The 12,500-nt window shown below is 42.4% G+C and overlaps 1 protein-coding gene across 1 annotated transcript in view; it reads left to right on the top strand.

Moving 5' to 3' along the window:
* Positions 1-12,500, top strand: part of LOC118936621 (annexin A5) — a 27,265-nt gene that overhangs the window by 9,876 nt on the left and 4,889 nt on the right. Inside the window, exons 5-10 of the mRNA XM_090188460.1 lie at positions 308-421; positions 504-594; positions 716-795; positions 2,274-2,324; positions 10,056-10,149; positions 10,731-10,826. Coding sequence (XP_090044586.1) covers positions 308-421; positions 504-594; positions 716-795; positions 2,274-2,324; positions 10,056-10,149; positions 10,731-10,826 — 526 coding nt within the window. The remainder of the gene's footprint in view (positions 1-307; positions 422-503; positions 595-715; positions 796-2,273; positions 2,325-10,055; positions 10,150-10,730; positions 10,827-12,500) is intronic.

Genomic DNA, 12,500 nt, shown 5'->3' with positions numbered 1-12,500 from the left:
ATTGTCTCATTCCCTTGTCTATTTTTGACCTGTAGGATCTTAGACCATTAGAATGTCACTGTACCCTGTAATGACATCTGTGACCCTGTGCATGTGACTACTAAACTCATTTAATGTAATCTACAACCACAACACAACCATAACACGACCCTCCCTCCATCTTTCTCTCTCTCTCCTCCCTCCTCCCCTCTTCTCTCTCCTCGTCCTCCTCTCTCTCTCCTCGTCCTCCTCTCTCTCTCCTCGTCCTCCTCTCTCTCTCCTCGTCCTCCTCTCTCTCTCCTCGTCCTCCTCGTCCTCCTCTCTCCAGGACCTGGTAGGTGATCTGCAGGGTGAACTGGGGGGAACGTTTGAGACTCTGGTAGTGGCTCTAATGACTCCGCCCATCCTCTATGATGTGACATCACTACGGAACGCCATCAAGGTATTTGACCCAGGACTAGTGATGTCATATCCTGTGAGTGACGGTGTGATGTCATAGTGACTGTGTTGATGTCACGGTGTAGGGGGCGGGGACCGATGAGAAGGTGCTGATTGAGATCCTGTCTTCTAGAACGGCCCAGCAGATTAAGGACATCACTGCTGCCTATCGCCAGGGTAACACACAGACACACTGCTGCCTACCGCCAGGGTAACACACACACACACTGACTCACTGATGGTGTCTGTGTGTGTGTCTGTGTGTGTGTGTTTGTGTGTGTGTGTGTTCGTGTTCCAGAGTTTGATGCAGACCTAGAGGAGGATGTAACAGGAGACACGTCAGGTCACTTCAGTAGACTGCTGGTCATCCTGCTACAGGTGAGGGCTCAGAGGTCATGGAAACATAGATCTGGTAGCAGCTTTGCACACTCCTGGTATTCTCTCAACCAGCTTCACCTGGAATGCTTTTCCAACAGTCTTGAAGGAGTTCCCACATATGCTGAGCACTTGTTGGCTGCACTTGTTGGCTGCTTTTCCTTCACTCTGCGGTCCAATTCATCCCAAACCATCTCAATTTGGTTGAGGTTGGGTGATTGTGGAGGCCAGGTCATCTGATGGAGCACTCCATCACTCTTCTTCCTGGTAATATAGACCTTACACAGCCTGGAGGTGTGTTGGGTCATTGTCCTGTTGAAAAACAAATGATAATCCCACTAAGCGCAAACCAGATGGGACGGCGTATTGCTGCAGAATGCTTCGGTAGCCATGCTTGTTAAGTGTGCCTTGAATTCTAAATAAATCACAGACAGTGTCACCAGCAAAGCACCCCCACACCATCACATCACCTCCTCCATGCTTCACGGTGGGAACCCCACACCATCACATCACCTCCTCTATGCTTCACGGTGGGAACCCCACACCATCACATCACCTCCTCCATGCTTCACGGTGGGAACCACAGAGATAATCTGTTCACCTACTCTGCCTCTCACAAAGCGCTTGGATCCAAAAATCTCAAATTTGAACTCCTCAGACCAAAGGACAGATTTCCACCAGTCTAATGTCCACTGCTTGTATTTCTTGGCCCAAGCAAGTCTCTTCTTCTTATTGGTGTCCTTTAGTAGTGGTTTCTTTGCTGCAATTCGACCATGAAGGTCTGATACACGCAGTCTCCTCTGAACATTTGATGTTGGGATGTGTGTTACTTGAACTCTGTGAAGCATTTATTTGGGCTGCAATCTGAGGCTGGTAACTCTAATGATCTTATCCTCTGCAGCAGAGGTAACTCTGGGTCTTCATTTCCTGTGGTGGTCCTCATGAGAGCCAGTTCCATCAAAGCGCTTGATGGTTTTTGCGACTGAACTTAACTTTTGAAGTTCTTGAAATGTTCCGGATTGACTGACCTTCATGTCTTAAAGTAATGATGGACTCTCGTTTCTCTTTGCTTATTTGAGCTGTTCTTGCCATAATATGGACTTTTACCAAATAGAGCTATCTTCTGTAAACCACCCCTACCTTGTCAAAACACAACTGATTGACTGAAATGCATTAAGAAGGAAAGAAATACCACAAAGTAACTTTTAAGAAGGCACACCTGTTAATTAAAATGCATTCCAGGTGACTACCTCATGAAGCTGGTTGAGAGAATGTCAAGAGTGTGCAAAGCTGTCGAAGCAAAGGGTGGCTACTTTGAAGAATCTCAAATATAAAATATATTTTGATTTGTTTAACACTTTGAATGAGTAGGTGTGTCCAAACTTTTGCCTGGTACTGTAGATGTGTAGGACATAGATCTGACTTGTGGGATATAGATGTGTGGGACATAGATCTGACAGATGTGCTCTCTCTCCTCTCAGGCCAGCAGACAGCAGGGGGTACAGGAGGGGAACATAGAGGCTGACGCACAGGTAAGAGAGAGTGTGTGTGAGTGTGAGAGAGAATCACATGTCTATCTCTGAAATATGTGATAGTAATCAGATTTACTGCTCAGTCACAATGACTTCTTTGACTTGTGTTCTGCTCAGGGGTGTGTGACAAAGTGTCTGTGTGTGACGGTTATGTGTGTGTAGAATAACACTCCCCACACAGCCACCCCTTGTGTAAGTGTGTGTGTGTTGGTGTGTGAGAGAGACACAGAAGATGTGTTGATAGTGATACCCAGTGTTGAATGCTGCCATCTAGTGGTCATACTGAGACAGAAGGTATGTTGATAGGTTTCTTACCAGTTCAGTAGGACAGTTCAATACAACAGGTTTCATACCAGTTCAATACAACAGGTTTCATACCAGTTCAATACAACAGGTTTCTTACCAGTTCAGTAGGACAGTTCAATACAACAGGTTTCTTACCAGTTCAATACAACAGGTTTCTTACCAGTTCAATACAACAGGTTTCTTACCAGTTCAATACAACAGGTTTCTTACCAGTTCAATACAACAGGTTTCATACCAGTTCAATACAACAGGTTTCTTACCAGTTCAATACAACAGGTTTCTTACCAGTTCAGTAGGACAGTTCAATACAACAGGTTTCTTACCAGTTCAATACAACAGGTTTCTTACCAGTTCAATTCAACAGGTTTCTTACCAGTTCAATACAACAGGTTTCTTACCAGTTCAGTAGGACAGTTAAATACAACAGGTTTCATACCAGTTCAATACAACAGGTTTCTTACCAGTTCAATACAACAGGTTTCATACCAGTTCAATACAACAGGTTTCTTACCAGTTCAATACAACAGGTTTCTTACCAGTTCAGTAGGACAGTTCAATACAACAGGTTTCTTACCAGTTCAATTCAACAGGTTTCTTACCAGTTCAATTCAACAGGTTTCTTACCAGTTCAATACAACAGGTTTCTTACCAGTTCAGTAGGACAGTTAAATACAACAGGTTTCATACCAGTTCAATACAACAGGTTTCTTACCAGTTCAATACAACAGGTTTCTTACCAGTTCAATACAACAGGTTTCTTACCAGTTCAATACAACAGGTTTCTTACCAGTTCAATACAACAGGTTTCTTACCAGTTCAATACAACAGGTTTCATACCAGTTCAATACAACAGGTTTCTTACCAGTTCAATACAACAGGTTTCTTACCAGTTCAATACAACAGGTTTCTTACCAGTTCAATACAACAGGTTTCTTACCAGTTCAATACAACAGGTTTCTTACCAGTTCAATACAACAGGTTTCTTACCAGTTCAATACAACAGGTTTCTTACCAGTTCAATTCAACAGGTTTCTTACCAGTTCAATACAACAGGTTTCTTACCAGTTCAGTAGGACAGTTAAATACAACAGGTTTCATACCAGTTCAATACAACAGGTTTCTTACCAGTTCAATACAACAGGTTTCTTACCAGTTTAGTAGGACAGTTCAATACAACAGGTTTCTTACCAGTTCAATACAACAGGTTTCTTACCAGTTCAGTAGGACAGTTCAATACAACAGGTTTCTTACCAGTTCAATTCAACAGATTTCTTACCAGTTCAATACAACAGGTTTCTTACCAGTTCAGTAGGACAGTTAAATACAACAGGTTTCATACCAGTTCAATACAACAGGTTTCTTACCAGTTCAATACAACAGGTTTCTTACCAGTTCAATACAACAGGTTTCATACCAGTTCAGTAGGACAGTTCAATACAACAGGTTTCTTACCAGTTCAATACAACAGGTTTCTTACCAGTTCAATTCAACAGGTTTCTTACCAGTTCAATACAACAGGTTTCTTACCAGTTCAGTAGGACAGTTAAATACAACAGGTTTCATACCAGTTCAATACAACAGGTTTCATACCAGTTCAATACAACAGGTTTCTTACCAGTTCAATACAACAGGTTTCTTACCAGTTCAATACAACAGGTTTCTTACCAGTTCAATACAACAGGTTTCTTACCAGTTCAATACAACAGGTTTCTTACCAGTTCAATACAACAGGTTTCTTACCAGTTCAATACAACAGGTTTCTTACCAGTTCAATACAACAGGTTTCTTACCAGTTCAATACAACAGGTTTCTTACCAGTTCAATACAACAGGTTTCTTACCAGTTCAATACAACAGGTTTCTTACCAGTTCAATACAACAGGTTTATTACCAGTTCAAAACAACAGGTTTCTTACCAGTTCAATACAACAGGTTTCTTACCAGTTCAATACAACAGGTTTCTTACCAGTTCAATACAACAGGTTTCTTACCAGTTTAGTAGGACAGTTAAATACAACAGGTTTCATACCAGTTCAATACAACAGGTTTCTTACCAGTTCAGTAGGACAGTTAAATACAACAGGTTTCATACCAGTTCAATACAACAGGTTTCTTACCAGTTCAATACAACAGGTTTCTTACCAGTTCAGTAGGACAGTTCAATACAACAGGTTTCTTACCAGTTCAATACAACAGGTTTCTTACCAGTTCAATACAACAGGTTTCTTACCAGTTCAGTAGGACAGTTCAATACAACAGGTTTCTTACCAGTTCAATACAACAGGTTTCTTACCAGTTCAATACAACAGGTTTCTTACCAGTTCAATACAACAGGTTTCTTACCAGTTCAATACAACAGGTTTCATACCAGTTCAATACAACAGGTTTCTTACCAGTTCAGTAGGACAGTTCAATACAACAGGTTTCTTACCAGTTCAATACAACAGGTTTCTTACCAGTTCAATACAACAGGTTTCTTACCAGTTCAATACAACAGGTTTCTTACCAGTTCAGTAGGACAGTTCAATACAACAGGTTTCATACCAGTTCAATACAACAGGTTTCATACCAGTTCAATACAACAGGTTTCATACCAGTTCAATACAACAGGTTTCTTACCAGTTCAATACAACAGGTTTCTTACCAGTTCAATACAACAGGTTTCTTACCAGTTCAGTAGGACAGTTCAATACAACAGGTTTCTTACCAGTTCAATACAACAGGTTTCTTACCAGTTCAATACAACAGGTTTCTTACCAGTTCAATACAACAGGTTTCATACCAGTTCAATACAACAGGTTTCTTACCAGTTCAGTAGGACAGTTCAATACAACAGGTTTCTTACCAGTTCAATACAACAGGTTTCTTACCAGTTCAATACAACAGGTTTCTTACCAGTTCAATACAACAGGTTTCTTACCAGTTCAATACAACAGGTTTCTTACCAGTTCAATACAACAGGTTTCTTACCAGTTCAATTCAACAGGTTTCTTACCAGTTCAATACAACAGGTTTCTTACCAGTTCAGTAGGACAGTTAAATACAACAGGTTTCATACCAGTTCAATACAACAGGTTTCTTACCAGTTCAATACAACAGGTTTCTTACCAGTTTAGTAGGACAGTTCAATACAACAGGTTTCTTACCAGTTCAATACAACAGGTTTCTTACCAGTTCAGTAGGACAGTTCAATACAACAGGTTTCTTACCAGTTCAATACAACAGGTTTCTTACCAGTTCAGTAGGACAGTTAAATACAACAGGTTTCATACCAGTTCAATACAACAGGTTTCTTACCAGTTCAATACAACAGGTTTCTTACCAGTTCAATACAACAGGTTTCATACCAGTTCAGTAGGACAGTTCAATACAACAGGTTTCTTACCAGTTCAATACAACAGGTTTCTTACCAGTTCAATTCAACAGGTTTCTTACCAGTTCAATTCAACAGGTTTCTTACCAGTTCAATACAACAGGTTTCTTACCAGTTCAGTAGGACAGTTAAATACAACAGGTTTCATACCAGTTCAATACAACAGGTTTCTTACCAGTTCAATACAACAGGTTTCTTACCAGTTCAATACAACAGGTTTCTTACCAGTTCAATACAACAGGTTTCTTACCAGTTCAATACAACAGGTTTCTTACCAGTTCAATACAACAGGTTTCTTACCAGTTCAATACAACAGGTTTCTTACCAGTTCAATACAACAGGTTTCTTACCAGTTCAATACAACAGGTTTCTTACCAGTTCAATACAACAGGTTTCTTACCAGTTCAATACAACAGGTTTCTTACCAGTTCAATACAACAGGTTTCTTACCAGTTCAATACAACAGGTTTCTTACCAGTTCAGTAGGACAGTTAAATACAACAGGTTTCATACCAGTTCAATACAACAGGTTTCTTACCAGTTCAGTAGGACAGTTAAATACAACAGGTTTCATACCAGTTCAATACAACAGGTTTCATACCAGTTCAATACAACAGGTTTCTTACCAGTTCAATACAACAGGTTTCTTACCAGTTCAGTAGGACAGTTCAATACAACAGTTTTCTTACCAGTTCAATACAACAGGTTTCTTACCAGTTCAATACAACAGGTTTCTTACCAGTTCAGTAGGACAGTTCAATACAACAGGTTTCTTACCAGTTCAATACAACAGGTTTCTTACCAGTTCAATACAACAGGTTTCTTACCAGTTCAATACAACAGGTTTCATACCAGTTCAATACAACAGGTTTCTTACCAGTTCAGTAGGACAGTTCAATACAACAGGTTTCTTACCAGTTCAATACAACAGGTTTCTTACCAGTTCAATACAACAGGTTTCTTACCAGTTCAATACAACAGGTTTCTTACCAGTTCAGTAGGACAGTTCAATACAACAGGTTTCATACCAGTTCAATACAACAGGTTTCATACCAGTTCAATACAACAGGTTTCATACCAGTTCAATACAACAGGTTTCATACCAGTTCAATACAACAGGTTTCTTACCAGTTCAATACAACAGGTTTCTTACCAGTTCAATACAACAGGTTTCTTACCAGTTCAGTAGGACAGTTCAATACAACAGGTTTCTTACCAGTTCAATACAACAGGTTTCTTACCAGTTCAATACAACAGGTTTCTTACCAGTTCAGTAGGACAGTTCAATACAACAGGTTTCTTACCAGTTCAATACAACAGGTTTCATACCAGTTCAATACAACAGGTTTCTTACCAGTTCAGTAGGACAGTTCAATACAACAGGTTTCTTACCAGTTCAATACAACAGGTTTCTTACCAGTTCAATACAACAGGTTTCTTACCAGTTCAATACAACAGGTTTCTTACCAGTTCAATACAACAGGTTTCTTACCAGTTCAATACAACAGGTTTCTTACCAGTTCAATACAACAGGTTTCATACCAGTTCAGTAGGACAGTTCAATACAACAGGTTTCTTACCAGTTCAATACAACAGGTTTCTTACCAGTTCAATACAACAGGTTTCATACCAGTTCAATACAACAGGTTTCTTACCAGTTCAATACAACAGGTTTCATACCAGTTCAGTAGGACAGTTCAATACAACAGGTTTCTTACCAGTTCAATACAACAGGTTTCTTACCAGTTCAGTAGGACAGTTCAATACAACAGGTTTCTTACCAGTTCAATACAACAGGTTTCTTACCAGTTCAATACAACAGGTTTCTTACCAGTTCAGTAGGACAGTTCAATACAACAGGTTTCTTACCAGTTCAATACAACAGGTTTCTTACCAGTTCAATACAACAGGTTTCATACCAGTTCAGTAGGACAGTTCAATACAACAGGTTTCTTACCAGTTCAATACAACAGGTTTCATACCAGTTCAGTAGGACAGTTCAATACAACAGGTTTCTTACCAGTTCAATACAACAGGTTTCATACCAGTTCAATACAACAGGTTTCTTACTAGTTCAGTACAACAGGTTTCTTACCAGTTCAGTAGGACAGTTCAATACAACAGGTTTCTTACCAGTTCAATACAACAGGTTTCTTACCAGTTCAATACAACAGGTTTCATACCAGTTCAGTAGGACAGTTCAATACAACAGGTTTCTTACCAGTTCAATACAACAGGTTTCTTACCAGTTCAGTAGGACAGTTCAATACAACAGGTTTCATACCAGTTCAATACAACAGGTTTCATACCAGTTCAATACATCAGGTTTCATACCAGTTCAATACAACAGGTTTCTTACCAGTTCAGTACAACAGGTTTCTTACCAGTTCAGTACAACAGGTTTCTTACCAGTTCAGTACAACAGGTTTCTTACCAGTTCAGTAGGACAGTTCAATACAACAGGTTTCTTACCAGTTCAATACAACAGGTTTCTTACCAGTTCAATACAACAGGTTTCATACCAGTTCAGTAGGACAGTTCAATACAACAGGTTTCTTACCAGTTCAATACAACAGGTTTCTTACCAGTTCAGTAGGACAGTTCAATACAACAGGTTTCTTACCAGTTCAATACAACAGGTTTCATACCAGTTCAATACAACAGGTTTCTTACCAGTTCAATACAACAGGTTTCATACCAGTTCAATACAACAGGTTTCTTACCAGTTCAATACAACAGTCTAAAGGAAAAGTAGGCCTTAGAAAAAGCATTCCATATTTTGGAAGCTATTTTCAGGGCTCTCCAGAGATTTTCCATCGGGTTCAAGTCCGGGCTCTGGCTGGGCCACTCAAGGACATTCAGAGACTTGTCCCGAAGCCACTCCTGCGTTGTCTTGGCTGTGTGCTTAGGGTCGTTGTCCTGTAGGAAGGTGAACCTTCACCCCAGTCTGAGGTCCTGAGTGCTCTGGAGCAGGTTTTCATCAAGGATCTCTGTACTTTGCTCCGTTATTCTTTGCCTCAATCCTGACTAGTCTCCCAGTCCCTGCCGCTGATAACATCCCCACAGCATGACAAGCAGACCCTTAACATGATGCAGCCACCACCATGCTTGGAAATATGAAGTGGTACTCAGTGATGTGTTGCTTTTGCCCCAAACATAACACTTTGTATTCATGACAAAACGTTAATGTCTTTGTGAATTGTATTGCAGTTTTACTTTAGTGTCTTGTTGCAAACAGGATGCATGTTTTGCAATATTTTTATTCTGTACAGACCTCCTCCTTTTCACTCTGTCATTTAGGTTAGTATTGTGGAGTAACTACAATGTTGTTGATCCATCCTCAGTTTTCTCCCATCACAGCCATTAAACTCTAAAACAGTTACAAAGTCACCATTGGCCTCATGGTTAAATCTCTGAGAGGTTTCCTTCCTCTCCGGCAACTGAGTTAGGAAGGACGCCTGTATCTTTGTAGTGACTGGGAGTATTGATACACCACCCAAAGTGTAATTAATAAATTCACCATTCTCAAAGGGATTTTCAGCATCTGCTTTTTTAAAAACATTTTTACCCATCTACCAATAGGAGCCCTTCTTTGCAAGGCATTGGAAAACCTCTCTGGTTTTTGTGTTTTTTTGTGGTTGAATCTGTGCTTGAAATGATCTACTTGCTTGAGGGACCTTACAATTATCTGTATGTGTGGAGATGAGGCAGTCATTAAAATAGCATGTTAAACACTATTATTGCACACAGAATGAGTCCATGACACTTATCATGTGATGTTATACATATTTTTGCTCCTGAACTTATTTAGGAGTTGAATACTTATTGACAGAATTTTTTCAGTTTTTCATTTATGATTAATTTTAAAAAAATGTTCTACAAACAAAATTCTACTTTGACATTATGGGGTAATGTGAGAACTGGGTTTTTAAACTAACAGTTTATTTAGAGACCAAACATTTGTGATTGTGACAACAACAGCTGTAGAGCTTCATACAGCATGTCAGTTCTTTGAGTGTGTGTGTGTGTGTGTGTGTGTGTGTGTGTGTGTAGACTTTGTTCACTGCAGGAGAGAAGAATTATGGGACCGACGAAGACCAGTTCATCACCATCCTGGGGAACAGGAGCGCTGAACACCTGAGGAGAGGTAGGAGGGGTGGGGGGGGCTGAACACCTGAGGAGAGGTGGGGGGGGCTGAACACCTGAGGAGAGGTGGGGTGGGGGGGGGGGTGAACATCTGAGGAGAGGGGGGGGGGGGGGTGAACACCTGAGGAGAGGTAGGAGGGGTGGGGGGTGAACACCTGAGGAGAGGTGTGGGAGGGGGGGGGTGAACATCTGAGGAGAGGTGTGGGAGGGGGGGGGTGAACACCTGAGGAGAGATGTGGGAGGGGGGGTGGACACCTGAGGAGAGGTGTGGGAGGGGGGGTGGACACCTGAGGAGAGGTGTGGGAGGTGGGGTGGACACCTGAGGAGAGGTGTGTGTAGGGGGGTGGACACCTGTGGAGAGGTGTGGGGGGGAGGGGGGTAGCACCTGAGGAGAGGTGCGGTGCGGGGGGGGGGGGGGGGGGGGTGAACACCTGAGGATAGGTGGGGGGAGGTGAACACCTGAGGAGAGGTGTGTGGGGGGGTGAACACCTGAGGAGAGGTGTGTGTGTGAGGGAGGGAGATCTGTGTATATAAATGGTATCAACACACACTTTCTGTGACATTGACGTGTGTGTGTATCAGTGTTTGCTGCGTACATGAAGCTGGCAGGGTATGAGATGGAAGAGAGTATTCAGAGAGAGACCTCTGGAGGACTGAGAGACCTGCTACTGGCCGTGGGTAAGACACCACACCACACCACACCACACACACACCACACACACACACACCAGAAAAACATCAGTACTACATCTACCACCACCACTACTACTACCACTACCACCGCCACTACCACCGCCGCCGCTACTATTACCACTACTACTACCCACACCACTACTACCACTACTACTACCCACACCACTACTACCACTACTACTACCCACACCACTACTACCACTACTACTACCCACACCACTACTACCACTACTACTACCCACACCACTACTACCACTACTACTACCCACACCACTACTACCACTACTACTACCCACACCACTACTACCACCACTACTACCCACACCACTACTACCACTACTACTACCCACACCACTACTACCACTACTACTACCCACACCACTACTACCACTACTACTACCCACACCACTACTACCACTACTACTACCCACACCACTACTACCACCACTACTACCCACACCACTACTACCACTACTACTACCCACACCACTACTACCACTACTACTACCCACACCACTACTACCACTACTACTACCCACACCACTACTACCACTACTACTACCCACACCACTACTACCACTACTACTACCCACACCACTACTACCACTACTACTACCCACACCACTACTACCACTACTACTACCCACACCACAACCACTACTACAACCACTCCCCCCCTACCCACTACCACTACTACCACTACCACCCACCTACTACCACTACTACTACCCACACCACCACTACTACTACCCACACCACTACTACCACTACTACTACCCATCACCACTACTACCCACACCACTACCACACCACACTACCACTACTACTACCCACAACCACTACTACCTACTACTACTACCCACACCACTACTACCACCACTACTACCCACACCACTACTACCACTACTACTACCCACACCACTACTACCACTACTACTACCCACACCACTACTACCACCACTACTACCCACACCACTACTACCACTACTACTACCCACACCACTACTACCACTACTACTACCCACACCACTACTACCACTACTACTACCCACACCACTACTACCACTACTACTACCCACACCACTACTACCACTACTACTACCCACACCACTACTACCACTACTACTACCCACACCACTACTACCACTACTACTACCCACACCACTACTACCACCACTACTACCCACACCGAAAACTACTACCACTACTACTACCCACACCACTACTACCACTACTACTACCCACACCACTACTACCACTACTACTACCCACACCACTACTACCACACTACTACCCACACCACTATTACACTACTACTACCCCACACCACTACTACCACTACTACTACCCACACCACTACTACCACTACTACTACCCACACCACTACTACCACTACTACTACCCACACCACTACTACCACTGCTACTACCCACACCACTACTACCACTACTACTACCCACACCACTACTACCACTACTACTACCCACACCACTACTACCACTACTACTACCCACACCACTACTACCACTACTACTACCCACACCACTACTACCCACACCACTACTACCACTACTACTACCCACACCACTACTACCACTACTACTACCCACACCACTACTACCACTACTACTACCCACACCACTACTACCACTGCTACTA

The sequence above is a fragment of the Oncorhynchus mykiss genome, chromosome 10, assembly GCF_057628025.1.
Source record: "Oncorhynchus mykiss isolate SJ-2025 chromosome 10, ASM5762802v1, whole genome shotgun sequence".
NCBI lineage: Eukaryota > Metazoa > Chordata > Actinopteri > Salmoniformes > Salmonidae > Oncorhynchus > Oncorhynchus mykiss.
This window is presented reverse-complemented; position numbering and strand designations above follow the sequence as displayed.